Source organism: Athene noctua, chromosome 1, assembly GCF_965140245.1.
Source record: "Athene noctua chromosome 1, bAthNoc1.hap1.1, whole genome shotgun sequence".
Classification (NCBI taxonomy): domain Eukaryota; kingdom Metazoa; phylum Chordata; class Aves; order Strigiformes; family Strigidae; genus Athene; species Athene noctua.
In genome coordinates this window covers 194,467,954-194,493,255 of record NC_134037.1, presented here as the reverse complement: position 1 = coordinate 194,493,255, position 25,302 = coordinate 194,467,954, and the positions used below count along the sequence as shown (strand labels likewise).

The 25,302-nt window shown below is 42.2% G+C and overlaps 1 protein-coding gene across 31 annotated transcripts in view; it reads right to left on the bottom strand.

The window, feature by feature from the left end:
- Window positions 1–1,355: 1,355 nt before the first annotated feature.
- Window positions 1,356–25,302, bottom strand: part of MAP4K4 (mitogen-activated protein kinase kinase kinase kinase 4) — a 170,244-nt gene continuing 146,297 nt past the window's right edge. For 13 of the 31 annotated variants that reach the window (XM_074908939.1, XM_074909018.1, XM_074908920.1 and 10 more), the window contains 10 exons: window positions 25,033–25,224; window positions 22,525–22,642; window positions 22,087–22,257; window positions 17,933–18,076; window positions 12,344–12,478; window positions 9,309–9,409; window positions 8,415–8,564; window positions 7,461–7,620; window positions 5,305–5,444; window positions 1,356–4,597 (listed from right to left, as the gene is read on the bottom strand). In XM_074908939.1, the coding sequence (XP_074765040.1) occupies window positions 4,514–4,597; window positions 5,305–5,444; window positions 7,461–7,620; window positions 8,415–8,564; window positions 9,309–9,409; window positions 12,344–12,478; window positions 17,933–18,076; window positions 22,087–22,257; window positions 22,525–22,642; window positions 25,033–25,224 (1,395 nt within the window). In that variant the 3' untranslated portion in view covers window positions 1,356–4,513. Of the gene's footprint in view, window positions 4,598–5,304; window positions 5,445–7,460; window positions 7,621–8,396; window positions 8,565–9,308; window positions 9,410–12,343; window positions 12,479–17,932; window positions 18,077–22,086; window positions 22,258–22,524; window positions 22,643–25,032; window positions 25,225–25,302 lie in introns of all 31 variants that reach the window. The other 18 variants (XM_074909043.1, XM_074909036.1, XM_074909123.1 and 15 more) reach the window with 4 other exon arrangements.

The following is a 25,302-nucleotide window of genomic DNA, read 5'->3' as shown; positions in this document are numbered from 1 at the left end:
TTTCATTGCTAACATTTAGTTTGCATATTTAAAAGCTTTGTAAAAAAATTCCTTCAAACGCTCCTTTTGATGTTTGATCATTTTTTTCTCTGGTTTTACTACTGCAGTTGTTAACTTTGAAGACACACATGTTCTTTTGCTGCACTGTTTGTTCTCTTCTGTCCTGTGTACTTACTACAGGAATGAGATCTGCTGCTCCATTTCCAATGCTCTCAGTTATTTCCTTCTTCCTGTAAATCACTGCAGTTGTGTCTTTCTTCACAGGAGCATGAGGGTTTTGCATGTTCTCAACTGCCTCTGCCAGCGCCCACTGTGAAGCTCATGCCTAGGGGTGCTGCTTTCAGTTACTTACTGCATACTGTAGCAAGCAACAGCTCGTATCTGTCTTCACAAGCAGCTTAGGTGCTTGACTATGCTAAGTATGTTTAACTGAGGGAAGTCTTCAACAGGTCAAGAATGACTGAAGAAAATCAGCAGCTCTGGAGCAGTAACTGGAGTGGAGCTGGCAGGAGCCTGACCAGCGGTTGGTTGGTCCTGTCGGTTTTTTAAGCTCAGCCAGTATCTACACTTGCAGAAGCGGAAAAGCTGTGGGGCTCAAAGATTTCAGATACCTTTGTCCCTAGGAAACAAGTGAAACCCTGAAACATTTTTCAACTTATACCACATTCCATGCCTTCTGCAGATGAAAGTGCGAGGAAAGGCAGGAGCCCAGAACACAGACTTCCTCCTCCTCTTGCAGAGACCAGCCTAGTCGGAAGGAAACGTCTACTGCTTATCTCCACTTCAGAAAACAGACACAACCCACGGTGGAAAAACATGGGCAAAGGCCAGAAAGCAACAAGGAGTGAAAACAGTGGCTTTACATCAAACCTGCTCAGTAGAGACAGCTTATGACTTGGAAAGCCCGACTTTTTTTTGGAGTTGTGCTTTTATGTCATGCAAGAATCTGTCTCAGGACTCCTGTTCATCACGCTCTCTTGGCAATAAGTAATGCCAGATCGCAAAAATCACGTGCCCGAAAGTGGTCTGGTGGGAGAGCACGTTCACAACGCACCCAGGTTCTCCTTTGTGCAACTTCTTCTTTCGGGTGCTCACTAGTGTTTCTAAGCTTGTCACTTTTTTCCTTTAAAAAGAAAACTGTAATTCTCAAAAGAGCAACTGCACCAGGAGATAGGGCTTTAAAGAAAAAAAAAAGGACAACAACAAAAAAGCCCTCAAAAGCCCACATTCATTGTCAAAGTCTCTAAAATTATGAGATTTGACAATAAGGCTTTTGCTCTTATGATACATGCAACTAGGCAACATGCAGCTTGATTTCTGCAGCCAGCAGATATTCAAAATACTTTCCACATACAGTAGGTGTCAATTTGACTTTATTTAAGGAAAAACGGGGAAAAAACAGTAATTTCCATAATACACAGAAGACAAGTTAGATAGCACTGCAAAAAAAAGGCTGAGTGTTTTACTTGTCACCAGTCTGCTTTGCAGCTCTACGATTAGTAATTTTAATGCAGTTTGTCATTTTGTATTATTGTTTAGCATCTTTATAATCAGCAGAGTTTGGGGTTATAAATCACAAAAAGTGTACTACTACTACTATGAAAAACTAAAAAACCCACAAAAAAATCACTTTCAAATAAACCATAAATATGTGATGCACATTAGTGTAACAAAACCATTTTTGTAAACATTTTCTCCAACATAACATGTGCATAAGATAAAAAATAAAAACACTGCAGTCATACAAGTTAGGGTTACTTTGACTTAAAAGATACAGAAAATTATTACTTATTAAAGCTTAAAACTAAACCTAGGAGCTTTTCTTTTCTTCTTTGCTTACAAAAGCACTGTTTGAAGAGTTCAATGTTGGTGTACGTAGTGGTTTTGTAATACTGTTTTTACCTTGCCACGTTGGCACTTCCATGGAGGCAGAAGCTGCCAGGCAGGCAGCCCCACCGAAGGAGGGAGATTTCCCCCTCTCCCCGGAGCCTCAAAACTTCAACAGCACGTATCCATGACCTGGGCATCCCTACAGTACTGAAGAATCTTCCTCTAGGTGAATAGCATCAGCTTTCAAGGACTAGATTAATTTTTGACCACATAGCGCTGGAAGATTTAAATCCCGCAGACTGACATTCGATTGAATCAGCTTCGTCAAACTACGCTACAGGGCAGCTGTGTGATTACACCCATATGTCTACCATCACGTTGTGTTTCTGAGTCCCCTTTAGTTCATTATAGTACAAAAGGTTGATCATTCTTCTGGCTGACCCCACCGGGCCTGAAAAGAACGCATCCTTCACCTTCACCTTCACCGCTATCCAAAAGTCATACAATTAAAAAAAATTAGTTCTAGGTATTCCTCCGCCAGAAAATGTAAGGCTTTCTTGAGTTTTGATTCTTTTGGGGGGAGGGGTGTGTGTGGGGTGTGTGTGCACATGCGTGCGCTGGCGGTACGCATTTACCGCTCTCTTTTCAACTGTCTACAATGTTCAAAGGAGTCTTCAGCAGCAACGCTGATCGGGGTTGAAGGATTTACAGCAGTCAGATTTGACACCAAAAGAAGGGTCTGTTGAGTCTGAGCTTTGCACACGTGGTGCTCTTGGCTCGTAATTGATTGTGTGACCAGTCACTCGAGCCATTGGCTTGACTGAATTGAAGAATACGTGTTTAAAAAGCCCTACCTGTCATGCCATGAAGGAAAGTTAACCGCAGCAGAAGACAAAGCCCATGAAACACTGAGAGCCTGTTCACTGAATGAACAGCTTAAGGCAGCTGTCAACAAAGTACCCCACCAAAGGTATTTAAAAAAAAAAAAAAAGTGAAAACAAAAAGGAAAATGGCTGAATCGTGACACTGTGCATTATTACAACACCAACAGATTATTATACACTCAAGGTTTCTCAAGTAATGAACATGTAGCCATTAAACAAATTATTACTCTCAAGACATTTATTACAAATGTCAGAACTTATTCATAAAATAAAACTGACTTAAAAAAAAGAAAGAAAAAAGCCAGAGCTGGGATCTTACATCTAAACACAGGTATACGCTGTTTTTATGAATAAGCAGTATTAACTACATTCTTAAAAGAGTTTTAGTGCATTGCATTCTTAAAAAAGAAAAACATCACCGCCCCAAAAATGTTTCCTACAACATTTAACAGTTTATAGAACTAGCCTAGTTATTTTTACCTGCCTGTTACTAAGCCCACATGTTAGAAGTGTGAAACCTCTGGTTTTAGGCTAAATTCAGACTTCTATTAAGGATGAAACTGGTTTAGAAAAATGCTTGCTTCACCAAATTTTGTAAGCAAATTACATTAATCAGTGTCTCACTGCCATACCGCTACCACTATTGCCCCAACGGACCACTGTCTCCTCCTCCTGCTGAAACTTGCTATGCAATAACAGTCAGAAACCTTTCAATCTGGTAGTTTTGGTATTAAGATTAAATTAGACATTAATGGTTTTCATCTAAAAACGTATAAACTAAACCACCTCTTTTATTTTATGCTTTAAAAACAATGAGGTAGGCACAAAAAATAAACATATGTAGTTTGGATTTTATTTCTTTTTTTTTCTTTTTTTTTTCTTTTTTTTTTTCTTTAGTTCTGCGAGTGCAGACTGTGGTAAAACTGTTGTTGCACTTCTAGGTTTAAACAAAAATTAAACCTTTAACTGAGGCAGTGCTAATACTGTGACATAACCAAGTTCTGGCCTAACACAGAATCATTATAGAAAATGAATTTTTTTTTCCTTTTTTTTCTTTTTTTTTCTTTTTTTTTTTTTTTTATCATCTGCACATGTTTCAGGCAATACCTGGTACACAGAAAATGACTAAAGTTATTGGCCAGGCCAAAATAAAACTGCAGAAACAAAAAAACCCAAGAATTCCACCCCAAGCCCCTTCCCACCCTCCCTGACCCCAAGAAGAAGTTATCCTAGTCACTGTGTCTTTCACATTTTATAAATATTAACTTCTTAAAACCTGCACCTTCCTCTTTGTCCACATATTGTCACATTACAAAAAAGAAATGTCAATTAAATACATTGTTAACATTACTAGACTAGATCTGCCCTCTGTTTCAGCCAGTCTGACTCTCTACACCACTTCTCACCTTCTCTTGCCTGTCCCTTGTCCACTCAACAACATGTTCATGTTAAGTCTGTGGGTTTTTTTTTCCTTTTTTTCCCCCCTCTCTGTTTTAACACTAACAGAGTCCTTCAAAGCCTAGGAATCCTGGAGCTGAAGGGAAAAGAAGACCTGTAGCTTTCTAGTGTGATCCCAAATCTCAAAGACATTGTAGCACCTGATGGCAGTATCTTTACAGCACCAGCTGCATCGCAGCCTCAGTTGAAAAACAAAAAGAAACCTAACACCAGTGATTCCTGCACACACATTTACACAGAGTGCTGCATTAGTGCAGGTCTGTACTCCAGTTGAAAATAATTCCAAGTTATGAAGATCTCAGACTCTGATGTCAGCAATTCCTCACCAAATCTCACTGCTTCTACCAGCTCAGAAGAGAAGTCCTGCCAAGGGTCATGAAATAGACTTGACTGCTTCCACCTGACCGTACGGAGGCAAAGAAAACCTGGGAAGAGAAGACATTGGTAAATTCAACAGGTAGGACAGAGTGACTCTAATTTGCCTTCACTGTCCCTGATATGTACAGTGCAATTGCAGTGCTGTGCTGGGTCTGGTGAGGATGGAGTTGACGTTCTTCCTAGCAGCCCGTATGGTGCTGGGCTTTGCATATGTGGTTAAACAATGTTGTTAACACACCAGTGTTTCGCCTACTGCTGAGCAACGCCTGCGCAGCATCAAGGTCTCCTTTTGGAACCCCTCACAGGCCAGTGGGCTGGGGATGGGAAAGAGGCTGGGAGGGGACAATGCTGGGAGACAGCCGACCCAAGCTGACCAAAGAGATATCTCGTAACACATAACATCATGCTCAGCAATAAAAGCTCAGAGAAAGGGAGAGGACGGGGGGGACATTGTGGTGATGACATCTGTCTTCCCAAGCAAGTGTTAAGCATGCTGAAGCACTGCTTTCTGGGAAGTGTCAGCGGGAGGTTGTGAATTAGCTCCTTATTTTGCCTGGCTTGCATGTGCAGCTTTTGCTGTCCTTCTTGAACTTTATCTTGATCTAGGAGTGGTTTTGGTTTCCTTCTATTATCTCCCCATCCCATGGGAGAGTGAGTGAGAGGCTAGGTAGGTGCTGGTCAGAGTCAACCCAACCCAAGTACCCAGATGCATGTTTATCATCTTGACAACAAACTGTGCCGGGGGAAATTATACCTTGTCATTGCGTTCACATAAGAACTTCAGTCTTTGTGCCCTTTTGTGCATGAACACACCGTCCAAGTGTCCAGTTTCCACTGATCGTATTTCGATAGCTTTTTCTCCCCAACCCATAATCTGGTTGGATCGGATGTACGCTTTGGAAAGAAAACACAGCACACGCCCCATTAGGACAGATAGAAGGCAGCGCGGAGGAACTGAAAAAGCAGAGGAATACACTGACGCACTCTAGTTAAAAATTACCTGCATGTGCATATTACAACTATGCACATGTTCAGAGTGCTATTTCTGTCCTCAGCACCTTCATGATGCCTAAAAATACCTTCTTTTTAAAAAAAATTTCCCCGTGGGTTTTCTATGTTAGTTATATACTTTTTCCCTGAGCATTCACGACACAAAGGGAACTTTACAACCTTCAATTAAATGGAAGGAACATTGAGTTTTTACACAGGCTTTTTCTCCCAAGTTTGGCAAAGAGACAGGCTAATTAGGTGTTGACAAGGGGAAAGCAGAACCCAAGGTTTAAACAGACTAAACCTGTCCACTCCAGAATGTCACCAACACTGTGTCTTATGTCTCCTCCTTGAAGGAGCTTGTCACCAAAAACAGAAAGAGAGGGAAAGAGAAAACTAGAAAAAAATGAACTAGCCTCCTTTAGCAGGAGTAATAACTTCAAAAAAATTATCTCCTTGAGAAAGCCAATTGGTCTGAAAAGCATTCTGTATATCTTAAAAGAGGTTCATATTAAGCTCTTCAAGTGGAAATACTATTATTTGTCATACTGCTTTCCTTTGTGCACAAATCGAAAAATCAGGCATTTTTCCTTAAAGTGTCACTGGGGGAAAACAGATTAGTAGTAGCATGAGGAAAAAAATCTGTTCTTGATAGCAGTAAAAAAATCAAATAAAAGAGGAAAGTCACCAGCATTATGAAAAGGTATATTCAAAAAGCAATTTGATGGATAGTCTTAGGAACACTGCCAAAAATAACATATGGGAACTTAATGAAGAATAAGCTGTTGCCTCTGATTTGCATACATACTTAACAGAAAAATAAGAAGAACAATAGCTCTTAGCAAGCAAAATTAAAAAATATTTAATTTGCAGTATTTTCCGTTTATAAAATTTTTCATATTATTTTCGGTGAAATTAAATCATATTATCAACTACAGTATAATGTATACCTATAACACTGCATATACCATCATGCTGAAAAGTTATTTAAATATGTCACTCGTGGTAACTGGGCCAAATAGCTTCTAAAAATTGTCAGATGAGATGTTCAGATGGTGTCAGCTGCCTCAGTGTCATTTACTTCACAGGCACTCCAGACCCAGAAGGCTCTGCAATTTGCCAGCTAATAAATTCTGCTTGCTTTTAGATCTCGTCAAGAGTTAATCACCACAGGAGTGAACATGCTGTTCATGAAACTTCTTCAAATGTCCTCCTCCGTTATTGTTCATGTTGCTTGAACAGCTATCAGCAGCCACCTCCCAACACATGCGTCCATTCCAAACCACATAAAATGCAATAGGCCTCCCCAACAAAAGGAAGGTGTGACCACAGCCCATGCTATACTCAGCACTGAAACAGGGCAGCACAGGCAGTAAGAAGGATCCTGGTGTGTACTTGTCTCTGTAACAAATTCATGCCCCATTTTACTACACTCATTGCTCCCACTCTCAAAACTACCTTATTTTGACCTGGAGAGATGTGGGAGAATTATCATGCTAGGGTAGGTGAGCAATTTGCAGGTGAATTAAAGTAAATATATCAAATCAGATACAGACTATTATCTATATAGAATTGTCCATAATCATGTCTTGCCCACCTGCCACCTTACATGTCTTTATACTGAAAGGTTTCCACAACTCTGTGGCTGTCTGGAAAAAATTCTGCAGCAGCCCACAGAGGGCCTGGTGAGTTTTTCACTCCTGAACTCCACAACTTGCTTGTTTGGATTTTGTTCTTAAAAACTCAACACAAAACAGACCCATATGATAACTCTCCACTTTGTGCAGTTGTTTTCCAGGAATACTACAGCATCGTTGATTCTGAATCTGAAGGCAAACCCAATGCACCTTCTTTCTGCCCACGTGCACATACTCATGCTCCCTAACAGCCCGCTGTATATGATTTGCCAGAGGCACTTACCAACTGAAGTTGGCATTTCTCCCCACTGCAGAACCACATCCTTAGTTATCCTTCCGTATGTGTTAACATAAACTCCTTCATCCTCGTAGCAGACCAGTAGCTCCATCCCATCCGTGTTTGGGAGAATGATGATTGCGTGAGGTTGGATACTGCTCTGGATCTACAGAATCAGAAGAGAGGAGGACACCTTTTGTTTTAATGCCCCAGAGCCTCTGCTGGGAGAAAGGACTGGGTGATTTTTGATTTTGGCTGACAGCAGATCGGGGATTCACTCACTTTAGAAGCACTAGCTCTGCTCCCCCTGAGCTAGAAGTGCTATACAATGGCAACAAAGACTTGAAAACCCTTGGGGCACAAATCCTCTCATCCAAAACCAGGAAAGATTAACTTCTCTGTAGGAGCACCTATTTCTTTCCCTGGGCTCAAAGGGGCAAGCAGCCCAGATGCAGCACTGTAGTGAATAGTGCTTGGGGAGGTGCATCACACACTGGAGACCCATCTGACACCTCTGTGTACAATGAACAGGAAACCTTGGTACCTAAGACCACCTGGCCTTTGCCAACCCTGTTCAATCTCACCAGTGGGCTGTCATGCCATTTGCACTGCTACCTTCCCTCCACCTCTGCTGGGCATTTGCAATGCACTCAGCCGTTTAGCTGCTATCTCTGAAACAGTCATGTCGGCCCACGTCAGAGCTGAGTGGGCAGCTCTCAACCATGGACACATATTGACCACGAGGAGAGGACAGAGAGCGAGGCATAAGCCCCTAAGCACAGGTGGCTGCATTTGCTCAGACCCCTCCACCCAATTGGAGGGTGGCTGGCATCTGGCAGTGATCCACAGGGACAGCCTGACATACTGGTAATCTGAGGAAAGGAAAGGGGAGAGAAAGCGGGCAGAAGGGGAGGGAGCCAGAAAGAAAGAAAAAAACCCGACCCCAGACGCAGTTCTTACATGTGTTGGTAGATAAATATCATAGACTGATCCTGAATCCACATCAACGGCATGGAAGCCAGCGCAGGAGCCATAGATCACTTTTAGTCTCTGACCCTCTTCTACGGTTAGATCCACCAGCAATGGCTTATGTACCAATTCTCCAAACGACTGTGAGACAACCATCAGTGAGATTTATTCTACTGCTTAGAAGCACAGTGACTTTTATAAAAACATGCTCTAATGCACGTATTATGTGTTTATTTCTCCCACGTCCCTCTGGCCCCCATCCATCAGACCAGTTAGGCTAACATGTCTCTCATGGAAAAGGAGAGATTACTCTGCAACCTGTTACATTTCAATCACATAATACTGTAAGATGTTTTCTGTGGGGTTTACTTTAGTTGATCTGTTTGGTTTTTAGTAAGAATGTTTCCCCCAAAGTTCAGAGCAATTTGACACTCTCATAGTGTTTACTTCAATCTGCACAACTGACAGTAACTGTCTGTAAATCAGTCTGGTAATTATAGCAAGACAGCTAACTTCACTCTTGGAGTGTTTAAAAAAAATAACAATGCTGAGTATCACTTAATGACTTGTTCTGCTCAGATGAAGATGTTTAGACTCAGTTCATTTCTTTGCTGCCTCATATTTCATTTACGGGGAGATGAAACATACAGTTGTGATATTGTGTCACTCTGATTATCAGTTTATGCTCAGTTACAATTTAAACTTTAAGTGTACTGCCTCTTAGAGCTAAAAAGACTTCTAATTAAAATATTATACAAAGTTCATGACAGATTTACCAAAGAACTTGTAATACGGCTATGATAAAATGTTAGAACATTTTTGTAAAATGGGTAACTGTAAGTGGCTATGAGAAAAATCCTACTTACGGCTGAAATGTACTGTTACCTTAAAGGCCATAAATTTATGGTATGGCTTTGGTGCCCATGCATAGACTTCCACAGAACTCTTCAATGCAATTACCAAGAACTTGATTCTTTCATATTTTACTGAAATTAAAAAAAAAAAAAAAATCAATAATCAATTCCAAAGTCATTCAAGCTACTTCAGGAAAGCAGAAAATGACAATATTCCGCCACACTTACATATATATGGAGGTTTTCAGTAACGCTGCATTTTAGGATTACTAATTCCATGTAAAGTATTTTGACACATTTATGACACAAAAATCATTACTCTTATCAATAACTGAACCTGTAACCATGTTTTGAATTACCTACTTGGTACACACTTATTTACACTTATCTTTTCTCCACATTAGATAGTGCTTACTCATCAAGACAAGAAAATCAGTCTTCAGACAGGGATATTTCCAATAAAAGAAGGATATGACTGTGGCAGAGTGTATTGGCAGTTGCAGTCACAGCACTGGCAGTGGTATTTTGAGCTGATTACAAAATTCCCCAGAAGAAAGTAGGAAAAAAAAGAAACTGAAATAAAAAGTTAAGAAACAAGTCCATTTCAAAATTAAGACGTTTGATAGCAGATCACTTTCCTTTGTTCCTAAAGTTTGAGATAACTCATTTGAAAAAAAAAGTCCACAGAATTTGTAAGAAAGAAAGTTTCATTACATAGCTGATCCACAAATGCTTGAATATATCTTTGTTGCCACATTCAAAGAGCTGGCTAAATTAACTATCAGAAAAAGCTCTGTTCACTGCCGCTGTTCTCAGGAGGGGATGGTTAAAGTCTAATGGCCATTCCAGAAATGTTGCTGGATCTGCATTTCCTGCTGTCATCTGGATTTGAGAAAGAACAGATCATGGGGACTTCCAAATATTGGGGTTTGTTAACCTGTTTCCAGCACTCTTTTTAGGGGAAGAAAAAAAAAAAAGTATCATTTAGATGACACTGAGAAACCTCTGGAGGTTTCTGCAACCTCTTTACCCCACCTTTTAGGGGAATATGACACTTTTCAAAAACAATGAGTAATTCCATGCACCTTCACTTTCTGCCATTATATGTCCCAACCAAAAATCATTTTGAAACATGGCAGGAGTGAAAATCTCTCACTTGTGATAAATACGCTTCTTTAATAAATATTATTTTAATGCCCATCTTACTCCTGTACAAGCCTGCAGATGCTGTCTCATGGTGGAGAGGGAGACAAAGCTACTACTTGCCCTCTTTTTACTCTGCAGGAAAGCAAGACTACTGAACTATAAGTGTTAAAGGACTTGACACTTTTTCAACAGACAAAAAAAAGTCTCTCAACCTCCACAGCTGTACTGACTAAAAAACAGAGCTTTTGTTCAGTCTTGTCTAGCTTACCAGACTTCTTGGAATTTTTTCTTGGGGAAGAGGGGGGTGTTGAACAAAACCACCTTCTCTGTGAAAGGGGACCTTTGATAATCCTCATTCTTTGCTCTGAGTGCTATCTGGGAATTTACCCAAATCTTAAGTTTCAAAAGAGCAATTTATCATTTAGAGGAGCCAAGAGTTGCCTGAAGCAACCGAGATCCATAAATACCACTTCACCCTGACGTCCAAGACCCCTGTTGCATTGAAGAGACAAGGAAGCGATCAGTGCCAGCTGCCTCAGTGGCAGCCTCCAGACTGCGAACCCAACTATTGGCAGAGCTCATCCTTCTTGGGAACTGAAGCACAGCTGTCAAAGAGGCCTCTCACTACCTGAAGAAGTCTACTGTACATCTATGGTTCAGAGGGAAGTTCAGTGCCAGGCTGCAGCCCAGGGTAACAAACCCCTCTTCATCTGGAAGAAAATGCTCTTTGTTTCAGAAGCTTTCCTGCTGGAAAGCCTCCTTTCAATAGCTGTTAATGTATTGTTAACAGGCCACTTCATTATGCTGCTGACACCCTGGGGTATGATACCAGAGAAGTACATTATTAATTGTTTTCGGGGTCAAGTTCCTGGTTCAGCAGTAAGTGACTGCCATGGTTATTGATTACAACCCCTTGGGCTTTTCCAAGAGCACACGCATGACATGAGGAGACTGAGCTCAGTCCCAATTGCTGCTGCTCCACATTGACTGACATAGCTGGAAAGGAACTAAGCTGGCTCTTAGGAGACAACCAAATCAAAGGCAACATCCAGTGCTCATTAAGACGCATCATGAAACAGAAGCAGGAGAAAGAGCTCTTGGTTCATATCCCCACCTGCAGGGCAGCAGGTTCACTGCATACTCTGCTGACTGAATGCTACATCTTTCACTAGTTTCTGTGGATGTTCCTACAGTCAAATCCATTTAAATTACTTAAAACCACTCAAAAGCCACATGCCTAGTGAAAACACACTTCATCCCATAACTGTATTGCAGTGGATCTGAGATGGCATTAGGAAATTTTGTGATCTAAGGGGAATCAACGAATCATCTTGAAGTTAAGCATATGCTCCTGTTCCCAGATGCCTCCTCAAAGCTCATGCACTAACTTTCTCCTCCCACTATCTTTCTTTTTTTTTTCTTTTTTTCTTTTTTTCTTTTTTTTTTTCCCCAGTCTCTAAAATATACATTAAAGAGAAAGACTTTTTTCACTCCATTCCAGCATGTGATTTCATCACGGTAAAAGACCAGGGAAACCTGTTGGTGAAGAGTACAGCTGTTGGTTCACGAGTCCCTCTGTTACCTAAAGGGTCTAACAGAGGTGGCGAAATGTTAGCAGCCCTCATGGTCCGTACCAGCTCTCTCCTGGAAGTTGCATCCACTATGGGAAGGAGACAGATGGGGATCTGCACCCACTCCAGTTCACAGCCCAGCATCCCACCAGAAAACCTCTCCCATATTCAGTTTAACTCAGTAATTTACCATCTAATCTGGTACTTTGCCAGAAAAATTCACCCTGAGGGACAGGGAAGAAAGCTAGAAATAAAGCCAAATATTAAACCCAGCAGCTACACACACTGCAGTTCCCTTTCTTAGCCAGCTTTTAATCCCGACGATTTGATTACTGCATGGCCTACTCACCAACTTTATAGTGCACACAGCCTTCCAAGTCGCCCACCGTTGTCCAGCCCTGTTTCTTTTCTACTTCAGGGTCATTGTGAAGGATTTTATTTCTTAACCAGGACAAATAGTAAACTCGCAACTTGTTCTTCTTGCCTGGCCACAAAATGAAAAAGATTGGTTTATCTCCATAGGAAGGTAAGTGCAAAAAATCCTGCCCAAGCAAACAGAAAGCCTGGCAGAGCAAACCAAAATAACAAAGGAGAAATTGCTGCAACAACAGAGATCTTCCTCAGTTTTTACGTCCACAACAGCTTTACTCCAGACTCCACCCAAACACACACTTTTCCGATAATCAATGACAGACACCTGGTAATACCACATGAACATAAAATGGCAAACTCAAGGGAACAGCTCTTCAGTTGTCTGATTCTTAGGACACAAACAACTTTCATTAGAACAGGGTTATACTCCCACAACAAAAGCACCAGAGTCATGCACTGAGATAAAAATAAAAATATATAGCTGAGGCAGAACGGCTCTTTTTCACACAAAACCATAGGAGAGCATCAGGATGGAATTTGAGGCCCAAAATTATCTATACAGCTATCAGAAGAGAGTAGGACTCATCTGAAAGGAGGAAGCAAAAGTGAGGAAGAATATGGTAATGAAATGTATTTTACAAATTCATCCAAGTTAGTGACCAGGACATTTCCATCCCTTACATGATCCTTGGAGACACAAACTGGTCACATTTTATTAAGATTGTTCATTATTCCCCTGGCAGAAAAGCACACTGCAACAACTTCAATTATTGAACCAGTTTACACCAGTTCTGTTCTAAGGAAAAATGTACAGTATCAAAACTGCAGTGAGAGAATTTCACATGGCCCATGCAAACTTCATCTGCTTGCTAAAAGCTGACAACTGCTTTGTCAGCAGCCCTTCCCTTGTGCTGCAAGGGGTGTAATACTTATCAGGCTGCACACAGAAACTGCAAGAGGTGTTTTTTCTCCCAGGCTGCCCTATCTTCAACAGACAATGCATCTGCCATGGTCATCAAAATACAGTGCAGACTCTTAACTCTCAATAAGAGAAGGCCTCTGAATGCAGAGCAAGGTTCATGATAAACTTTATCAGTGATTCTTTAACAACTAATGGCCTACAAAGCATTTGCTGAACAAGTGAGAAGGTGGCCCTAAATGCACATACTCAAAAGTGTGCACCTTTCCTCCTCCAATGCTTTGCTGCCCAAAGCCGTTACAGTCCCACAGATGAAGCTGGAGGCGAGGAAGAGAGATCATCCATGCTCTGCTAGTAAGGCTCCATGAGGTCTCTGCTCAAGGAAATGAAACAGGACATGCTCTCAGGAATCCAACTTGTCAGTGGAGTAGCTTATGCTAGTGCTTCACCAGCCATGATAAGGCAGCTGGGTGACTGAGGCCTCAGAGCTGAGAGGAAGACAGCTGACCCGTACTGCAGCCAGTGCCGGGCTGGCCAAGTGACACAGTACTGGTCTATGCTGTGGAAAGCCATGACCTGTCAGGATGGTCCACCTGGCAGCCTGCCAGCCAAATCCAGCTATAGATTAAATACATTAGTTTAACTGATGTCTTTAATTTGTTTTTTAAGTTTTCACACGCTGCCTGCTGATGGATCAGTTCACAGCTGGCTGCTCATTTCAGAGACAGGCACGGGCATACGGCATCAGGGGATACCAGTTGCAGCAGGACATGAAGCCTGAGCGTTGAGACCATCCTGGTGTGCCCAGCTAGTTCCACACTGGGGTCCTGGAGCTGGCACAGAAACCCTACCCTAATAGTGGGGTATCTCCTAAAAGAGCTGGGCTCCTCAGGAAAGGCAGCTGCAGGGGCTGGGTAAGCACAGCTTGCAAACAGGCTGCTCCATGGACTCCAGCACCACAAGCCGTTCTGTTACAAAGACACACAATCTGAAAGATCCTTTTATGATTACTTGGATGGGGAAGGACTGGAGGAAAAGAGGAAGCAAAGTCAAAAATCTGTTCACTGAGTTTAAAGCGGAATTGGAGACCCTTTTTCAAACACTGGACCTGCCATCTAATTTTAAAAGCCTCTGCTCTGATGGCACAAAATGAAATGTGAAATAACACTGCATTGTCCTTTGTTTATCCCTACTACAAATGTGACAGCAAATTTGGCAGTAAACAAGCACCTTGATTTATTGCCTGACTTCGTATTTATTAAGCCATTTTTCATAAAGGGATAAAGCCTCACCACTCCCATAGCTTTCTAAAGATTTGGAAAAGGGACTAGAGCAGAAAACAATATTCCCAGAAGTCCCACATCTGACCAAGGAAAGGTCCTCCCATGAAAATACTGCAAACAATAGCCACAAGGGCCCTTTTAGAAACACTGAAAAACAGGGAACATAGTCCAGACCAGAATGCACTGCAGTTCCAGGAGAGGAAGAGCTCAGATGGCTCAAGGTCAGTACAGTGCACCAAATGTTTTTAAAACAGTCACAAGTCTCTGTCCACCAGGAGACAAATTCTCTCTCAGATATTTCCATGGCTTTAGCCTTCCCAGTAGCTTAGTCAAACTTCAAGATTCGGAACAAACAGCACACACGGGAATTTCCCAGCACGCGGTTAATTTTTTTTTTTTTTTTTTTTTGTTCACATGATGTGCACCAGAGTATTTCTCTCCAACCAGAAACATTTTTCAAAACAACAACAGAGAAATATCTCAAGTGTGTTCCCATTGTGTTTCAGTGTCTAGACCACAAGGAAAGTCACAAGACAGGAAATTCCTCTGTCTTTCAGCAGCCTGACATGAAAAGAGCAGGACTGGTTAGTTACATAAACATGGCTATGTGTGTATTTCAACAAGTTATGCTGCTCTTAACGTTCATATCAGGAGTGGGGGGATTAGCTCCTTCTGCTTATAAATCTTCACCAGTCAGTTTAAAGAGGTCTCAAAAATCTGGGTCGTGTTCCCCCCCCCCCCCGTGTAATTGTTATGGTCATGAAATAAGGAAACTCTGCTCCAGGCAACGAACTCATCAACCAGTGGCTTCTAGGAGAACTCCCGGCTCTGATTCTCCCACAGACATTGTTTCAAATGCAAAGTCTCTTTTCCTACATTGAGTTTTCAGCTTTATTGTTGCTGTGTTTTTTAATTACCAAGCAGGCAGATTCCAACCAGTTGTTCTACTCTGTCATTCCTTCCTACTTTCCTGACTGCCATCATCAGCCAGTTGAGCTGGCAAAATCCTCAGGAAGCCACAAGTGAAGAGTGCTCTGTATGCACACCGCTGCTCTCTCCTCCAGCATTTCTGTGACTCTCACTGTATTACCTGAGCAGCCGAAAGTACATTTTTTTTCTCCCAACAGTATGAACTGAAGAACCAGTTAACTACTCTGCTTTGACCCACAAAGCTTTCTTTGTGCCAGCTGTAGCAGCTCTGTATCTCAGTATCAAAATCTTTGCTCTCAAAAAGTTTTATATTTCAGATATAAATTGGGGGAATAATTGATTTCTTTTGAGGTTTTCAGACTCAAAAGTGCATATTAAAAGCAACTTTAGGTGACAATCCCTTCAAAAACCTAAAGCACTGCAACTACTTCACACAATGTGGTGACACCTTTCAAACCTCACCACAGTCAGGACATCACTTCCTGAAAAAGTCAAGGGAACACATAGCCAAGTGCACCACAGAGAGGTGAATAACGCTCCCAGCAAAGCAGTCGCAGTCCTGGGACAAAGCTCAGAGGCAGCTCCACAATCAGCCTGCCAAAATGGATCACTTGCAGAAACATGACCTCTTTTCAGCATTCCTGGTTTGCTTGGAGAGGTGGAGCAACTCACAGCAAATAAAAAGCCAGTAAGGGAAATCCAGTATGAGGGCACCTTAAATTGAGAACTGCAGTGCCAGAAACCAAAAGAGGGATGTAAGGGGAAGCCTGGCCATAAGAGTATCACAGTTTCTCTCAGTATACTCCCCCAGCCCTGCCTCTCGGTTGGCAGGGATGCCTCTTTCCTGCCTCATACTCCAGCAACCTCCCATAAAATGCAGGAGATGGGACAGAGGTGAAGGCATAAACCAGCCAAAGATCAGCTAATTTCGTAAGGGTTAATGTAGCGTGTCTCCACAGAGGAAACGATAGTTTTGAAGGAAACAAAGAAAAGGATGTCAGAATCCTGACTGATGCAAATGTAAATAAACCTAAAACAATTACACACAAGACTGAATCACAGACACTTGTCATCTGTTTAGGGTATGCCTCAAACCAACAGATTTTACACAAAATGGATTATACAATATTTTTGTATACAAGGTCTACTATAGAATAAACTCTATCAAATGGTGCTTTTCAAACAGCTTGCATTTTAACATACAGCATTAGACATCAGAAGGACACACAGCAGGTTGTGGTTTTTTAAACCCTCCTTGATTCATCTTTTTTTTAAAGATTTCACGGCATAGCTGTGGCTGAGAACACAGCAAAAGCAACAAGCCAATAAAATACGGTTGTTTCAGACAGAAACTAAGTCATGTGTTTATGACACCAGCATGGGCATGGTTCTTTGGACCTGCAGCAGCATGACACCACTAATGCATTAAATCACATTAAACTGTCTAGGTATGTGACCTTTTTGCACAAGTGATGGGAGAGCCAGAGAGCTCCTCCAGTGGAGTCAGAGGGGTTGTGGAGCCTCAACAAAATTTTGAGTGGCTCTGAATGACACAGGGGCCGTTGTGAGAAACCTCATTTAACATCCTCTCCCTGTCACACAGGCAAAGCGAGTGAAGGCTGATTTCACAAACAGACCAAAACAAAAGGAAGTTAAATGGCTGAAGGATACCTGTGAAGAAAGATTAACAGTGCACCACATCAAGTTGCTTAACAGCAGGGTAACCTTATGCAATAACTCTCTGGAGCCAAAGAGTCTGGAACCTCAAGCTTCATAACACACATTTTTCATCAGCACACACAAAACAAACACAACAACTACCACCACCCTTCATCTCCCGTTGCTTTGCCATCTGCAGTTGTACTCAGTGAGACACAAGGCCAAAAGCTGCCCCTATCTGCCTTCTCATGCTGGTCATTTCCACATCACATACACAACGTACTCCCCTCTAGCAAACACACATACACTCACCGAACATCACTCTTACTTCCCTGCTTCTCAAGAGCATTTCTCATTCTACAGATTTTAACACACAAGATACCTTTAAAACCAAGTAGCAAATCATGTTTTGGATAGAAAGAGGCCAGGTTGAAAGTAATCATGACAGAAGGAAAGAATGCCATTTTTACAAACTTCACAAAGTATTAACTTACAGCTCACAAACAAACAAAGCCAGATGTCTCCCCCAAAGCCATGCAGCATTTTTAAAGGCCACCCCACAGGATGAAGGACAAAGGGACAAGCAAGCACAGAGTGTTGTGTGGAAAATGATTCACTTGCAGAGCACTGTAGACTCAGAGAGGTGAAATGATGGAAAACCCACTGACTTTAGCCAAGTCAGGACTTCCCCCAAAACACGCAGCATGCCAAGAAAAGCTTTCTGCCATACCATGCTGGATGGGGGAAAAAAATCATGCTGAACAATTAACTTTACCAGAAATTGTCACCAAGACATTCAGCCCTTCAAGTACATCCATTTGCTGGAATCGTCTTCGATTGATGAGCGGATAAACCTTCCCCTGACCACTTCTGTCTAGCAGCATCAGACCACTTTCAGTGCCCACTAACAAGTTCACTCCTAGAAGAAACAAAACCAAAGATCCAAGTTATTAGACAGATTTTCCACATATTCTGATGAACCGATGCGAGCAAATATCTTGTTTCAAGCAGGTCTAACAACTGCTCGTTGAGTCTCAGCTGCCTACAACCTAAAAGATCTCATGATCTCATGCCCACAGTGATACTGACTCCAAATTGCAGTGTTCAAGAGAGTGAGAGACTGGCAGACCATGGAGAGCTTTCTAGAGCACCAGTTTCCAAACAAAAAGGCATGCTAATGTTGGAGGAATAGTGAGGCACGAAGTGGTATCCAAGTTTATGTATTACAAAGATATATTAGCTGTTGGTAGGGCAGTTGGTAGCAGGATGCTCATCACAAGGACGTTGCAAAAAAGCAGGGGCAGGGGCTTGGTTCCCACTAGGATAAACAGATTATGGTGCAACCCTCCTGTAAAAGGACAGGCACAGGGTTGGTCCTCAGCTTCCCAACAATCTTTTCCATCTGAATGTTAAAACTAGAGGACTTACAGTAATCTTGTGTTTCCACAGATTTCTCCTAAAGATCAAGTAAATACAGATGAGAAAAGTCAGTAGGCCATTTCTTTATACAAAGGTCCAAACAGCCACTGGAACACTTTCCAAGAGTCCACAAAACCTTAGTATTTAAAATCAATTACATTTTTTTAGTTATAAATATATGTATATACATGAGACTAGGTTTTTAAAATCTATTAATATATTATCACTCTTAAATTTCGTTAACTATTTATTTGTAATAGTGTTTCAGTCCTTGAGCTCACAAACTGTGCAGAGACAGGTCAGATACAGTACATGGAACAGAAATCAAACCAAATGCATGATGCACTTTATTAGACTTCTATGTTGTAATCCCAACGTAAAACTTGTTATCCTTAAGCATAATAAAATAATGAAGTAAGAAAAGCAAAACTCACACAAGATTATCATGGTTATATTGCTTAATAGCCTTAATCCTTAGTCAATTAATCCCTAGATACAACTATACTGGTGCCAGTGCATGTATCATCTGGGCTGATCCCATAACGAGCCTTTTCTAGTGCAGCACATGGGCCCAGTGCACAGAAGTCTGTATCTCGGTGCGATCTGCATCTATAGCAGTGACGTGCCTTCTCAGAGTATTGAAAAAGGTCACTGCTCACTAGGATGAGGAACGCTACCTAAACACCACCCTGGCCACCAGGCATGGGAGCAGTTTGCAAAAGGCAGGGTACATTCACCCTGACCCAGGGAGCATGAGGGTATTAGAGGGGAGCAGAGCAGCATCCAGGAGGAGGTAATGACAGGGAAGAGGTCTGAGCTGCTGGTGCTAGAGCACTCTGAAAAGCCTCTGACTAGATGTCAAAAACAGATGTAGCCCATGGAGAGGTTGGAAACCACCATGCATCTCCATTTTCCTTTCTTTTGCCTTTTCAGTCAAGGACACTTCAGAGGTCCCAGCAGTCCTCAGGAACCATCACATCTCTTTGCTCATATTTGCTGCTTTGCTACTCCTTTGCTTCCTCCAGACAGAAGAGCCCACCGATGCTGGCAGGCACAGAGTCTGTCTTGGGAGAGGTCCTGCTGCCCTCCCAGGCTCTCCTTCAGCTGCTGAAACCTCCTTCAGCAGCTGAAACCTCCTCCAAACTCTTCCTGCCCACGTCCTGCCTCTGCATCCCCCACATGGGTCAGCACCTGGTGGATCCCATCCCACAGCCCTCAGGGGCATTCCCACCAACTGTCTTCCTGACTGGGAGACAGCCTCAAACTGGGAAATGGCAGAAGGAATCAAGGAGAGTGAGGTATGCACTGAGTCAGGGCTCAGCACAAGCTGCAGCAGCACCAAACCAGCCAAGGAAGTGCCCAGCAGTCAGCCTCCTTCCTGCAGCTCCAGGATCCATTGACTAAAGCTGCGATTCAGCTTTAACACATATTTTTGTATTTTTTCCAGCAAGGATTACAATTCCAAGCAAGCCACATGCAAACTGGTCCCTCAGGGTCCCTTCCCCTCTTTGCACATCAGGGTTCAATCGCTCCCGCCTCCACCCTCATCTCTTCGTCTGCTGCCTATGTGGTGCAGTTGTTTATGCCTCAAGTTTACAGGCACGTCTGTCCCTGACCCCTTCCCTTAGCTATATGCATTTTGAGATTAATGAGGTACTACGCTGGTGGCAAGCAGTGCCTGTATTTTAAAATGCAGGCACTCTCTTTATTCACAGCCGGCAGAGCTCTCCTGCTGCCACCCTACAATTAAGCAGTTCTAGTTTTTCAAACAAATGGAAATGCTTCCTGAAAAAGTACAGGCTCTTTGTGGAGGCTGGGTGTGAAAATCTATGCTACTGCATCCATGTCATTAACACTGACTTTCACCACTCAGAATGAGAAAAAACAGCATCACAGACCAAATGCAATCAGCAACCTGCCAGATGCTACGGCATTACCACTGGTAAAGGCAAAGCAAAAGCAAAGCTCCCCTCTTTTTGAATGAGGAATGGATCACCATGAAATGGCTTAATTCGCTTAAGGGTAAAGGAAGCTAAACCTTATCAAGAAATCAAGCATGTGTACCAGCCTGCATCACCACCATCAGTTTGGCCCTGAACATTCAACAAGGAAGTGCTTTGTTACAGCTGTAAAACACTTCTAGCATTTTACACCTATACTTTAAATCACCATAACAGTCAGATACATAGATCAAAGAAATATAAAACCATTTGCACAAATTGCTACTGGCAAAACAAGGCAGATCAGAGAAATTACGAGTCATTTTCACTTATCCCATACAATATCTCTTTTGCCTTCACTCTCTCACAGTCCAAAAGTTTACATTTGCACAAGTCTTCATTTTATCAGGGAGCTATTCATATGAATACATGCAGAAATAGCATTGGGGTAAAAATTCTTACCACTAAATTCTGGAAATAAAACAGCAGATAGGAAGATAAGGTGTTGGGAAAGCTATTTAACTGACATGGCTTTTCAGGATAGGATAACGGTGCTATTCTTAAAAACAAGAAATGCTGGAAATAACCCCAAAAGAGAACTAAAACCTGGAATGAGCTGTGAAAATGTAAACAAGAGAAGTGCACTGTGTTATCTACACAATCATTGTGTGACTCAGTGAAATGGCCAACTCTCTTCTTCATAGTTTTTAAAGTTACATGCATGTGCATTTGCAGTCTGTTAAGTTTAGCAATACTAGATAAATATGTACATAATATACAGAAGGAACATCTATTAACATTTAGATAATGAAAAAATCCAGGTGGCCCCATAGATTCTGGCCAAGAAAGAAAGAGCTTTCACTGGGTGTTGCAGCCGTGATTTCACATTGTAGCAGGCAACAAGCACTGCTCTAAGCCTTTCACCAGTGTAGGACCCTAAGTGTCTGACACCAACATAAATTATCCCTTATGACAAGAAGGCCAGGCACACTTGGTCAGCTGACATCCCATACCCAGCTTCTCTCTGCAGTAACCACTCTTAACGAAACCAAGCTACAGTCTCACACTGGAAAGCGTCCCTCGTACCCTTCTCTTTTCCCTCTTCCTTCCTGCATAAACTGGTGACTGAGGTGGAAAGTCATCTTATGAAACACATCTTAATCAAGCTCTGCAACATGACCAAGAGACTCAAGAAGATGATTATTTTTCAAAAGAAACACCCTATGTGCACCAGCTATACAATGCAAAGACAACTACAAGCTCCCAAAAGCTGCAAGAGATGTACTTGGAGAGAGCTGAAAAGGACATCCTGATCAGCTGAATGAAGTCTGAATGGTGCCATCAGAAGCATACATACAGCAGCGGGAAATTATATCAAAGCAGAAGCAATATACTGTAAAAAACATAATAACAATCAGCTCTTGCAACATAAATATGTTAACAAGCATTGAATAGATGCAGAGAAACTGCTAAGGTTTCAGATACATTCTCAAAGATCGTAAGCTCATACTGGCTGGCACATCTGCACTTCAGAAGTGCAGGAAGCAAGGGAGAAACGGGTTTGCATTACCCCATAAGGCAGCACACAGTATCTCAGAATTGAATCTCTTCTTGTATTTGCGAATCTCTGGGGTATCACTCTGTGGCCGCGTATTCGTGGGATTCACATTGACAACTGATCCTTTCCGTGTAGGGTCTTGCCTTATCGCCTCTGACCTCATTGCTTCGCTAGAAAATCCTACTGAAAAAAGAAAAGTAAAATCCATGTAATATCCCTCAAGTGTTAAATTCTGGCCATATATTCTTTATATCACACAACCCAAATCAGTAACTGAGAATACTGAGCAAGTCTTTCTTTTTGTAAGAAATGTAAATGGAAAAAGAAATAAACTATGCAATCCATTGCAAATCAAATAAAAAGCATGATGGTAACATTCGTAAGTATTTTAAAGAGCCACTGAAGTCACTGAACCCTTTTTCAATTGTCGTCTTCAGCTACTTTACTTACCCACAGAAGTCACAGTTGTCCCACTAGATGGAGAAATCTGTAGTAATCTGGGGTCTATAAAAGGTGTAAAGGAGGAGGAAGATTTGTGTTTCTGGAGTGTGTTACTAGCGGACTGAGTCTGCAATGTAAATTTCAACTTTATTAATATTAATGACAATAAAAAGCACGGATAACAACAACCAACATTTTTAAGTCACTACAGAATTATGCTATAGAGCCTCCCCAAGCTTTTATACTTCCTTTACAGATAACACAACGCACTGCAGGCACCACACCTGAACTAGATACATATGCACACTGCACATGTTACAGCAAAATGTAATTACCTAAATTGCCACCTCTGTCACCTCAGCTGCTAGAGAAGATTTTTAGGACTGGCCACTACAATCAGTCACAAAGTGAGGGAATGTCTCTTTAAAATATCTGCTTAAATGTATGTATACTATCTTATCTCCAAGCTGTCCACTATCTACAACTTTTGAATTTATGAAGCATCTCCTAAAGTGAGATAGTGTAATAAGTTATGAAGTTCGATCTCTTGGCTTGTGCAACAAAATCAGAACCATCTGGGATCAAGTGTTCACTTCTACAATGGATTGCGTTTCAATGTCCACTACTGTTTGTTCTCCCTATTTTGTTTAACCTGAGCCTCTTGCCAGAAAGCTGCAGCAGGTTCTTCCACCTTTATTTGACAAAGCAACACATTAAACCTGTATTGAACAAAGGGGCTCATTAGTGTGGAAGGTGTAGCAAACGGTGATATGAAGCTATGAATATGTAGTGGATAAAATCACTGGTGCTTGCTGAGTTATGTGGTCTAAACATGAAAAAAACATAAAGAAAGGAAGACGACAAGTGAAACAATGAACTGTTAAAAGTGGAAATGGAACGACTTTAAACCCTTGCCAGTTTAGTATTATAGTGACAACATTGCGTACTGAAGCAGAATGGGACAAGTGGAAAAAAAAAAGTTTATATATAAAGGGCGTGCATGTGGGTAAGTTATACCAAGCAGTACTGTTTTTTTGGTCAGCTTTATGCAAACACAGAGACACTTCTTTATCATCAACTAATCTTAAACCTCTGATCTTTCTAAGCCTCTACTCTCGGCGAAATAAACAGCAGTGGGTCTGTGTTAGGAGTGTATTACTCTGCTGCACAGCTCAATATCGAAAGGCTCTTTCGCCACCAGCCACTGCCACAGCCTCCAGTAACTGAACCCTGTTTATTTATTGCTTAGATCAAAGTAATGAGCAAGCGTATCTCGGGATCAATCAACTAATGTCTATAACCTACAAGAGTGTGCCTTTAGAAAGATCAAAGACCAATGAAGCATAGCTGAAAATTAAGCATTATGCTAACCCAGTTTCCAGAAGGAAACCCTCCCACCCACCCTCCTGCTATGTGGTTCAGAAGCATTTTTGATCCTGTGGTAAACACGTGCATTGCCATCAGCCTACCCAGCTCACCGCAGTCTCTCCTCATCATGGCACTTGCACGCCTACACAGCAGGATGGCTCTACCCTGAGAAGCGGCAGCTTCTTTTCACTGAGTTTTGCTCCCCCTGTCCCACTTCTGCTTGCATACAGAAAGGGGCTCTCCCTGAAAGTCAGGCTGGCCATCCAGCCAGGACTGGAGCCACCACGCTGGGCTCCTTGCTTACTGCTAGGGTTGGTAAGGGGCAAACGGCACCCTTCATTCACATGTGTGCATCTCCTCTGCTGTGAGGGGTTACACACGCTGAAAGACTGGGTTTGCCCACCAACACTTGGTCAGTAAGGGAAGGCACCATCCCAGGAGCAGCCCAGGACAGCAAAAGGGAGCTTCCTCCATGGCAAAACCTTGCTTCTCCACCTGAACGCAACCAGAACTGGTGGAGAACAGTCATCTTTGCACAGCTGCTTTTCAGAGTACACGCAAACTTGGAAAAAGCCCAAGAGATTTTCACCCATTCATTATTCCAAAGGAACAATACCCCAGGCTTTTACAACCCTCCCGGGCAACACCTGATTTGTTCACCCAGCCCATGTGGCAAGCTTTAAAAAGCAAAATCCCTCCACAGCCACTTCCTTTCCCAAAGGGTAAGTTTCCACAAGCAGCTCCTCATACGTGCAGAGTTACTAGCCCAGCCTTTACTGACAAAGCCAAAAGTAACCGCTAATTTTTAAGAGGCACACTGCTTGCAATTAGCCTGCTCCCAGAATAAAACAGAATTAAAAAAGAGTATTGGCTTGAAAATGAAGTAGTCAAGTTTAGTTTAAAACAAACGCCATGCAATTAATGACTCACTAAGAGGAAGCAAAAATAGTAAACTGGCAAGTTTGGCATGGGACTGCTCTAGAGTTAAGGGCTTCTTACACAGAACTGAAATGTGTTATTTGGGGGGTGGGAACAAAGGTGACAGAAAAAAAAAAGCAGGGGAGATTGGCTGGATTTCCTTTGCAAACTAGCTACTAGGCAATGCTGCTATAACCCTACGAAAGCAGCCAGCTGTGGTGTAAGACATACCTCATTAGTAGTTAGCTTGTCCTGGGGTGTCTGTGGGGACATGGTGGGTGTCGGCTGGCTGGAGGATGGGGAGGAGGAGGTGGAGGAAGTGGAGGAGGAATGGCTTTGCTGTAAGAGATCTGGCAAGAGGTGAATGCGACCGGCAAAGCCATTGCTCTCATGATGGCTGGCACGCTTTTTGTCAACTGTACTCTGTAGAAAAAACAGGCACACTTGTCTTGCTCAAGTGCTGCGTAAAGGTCTATATCCCTAACAACCTCTCTCCTCTCT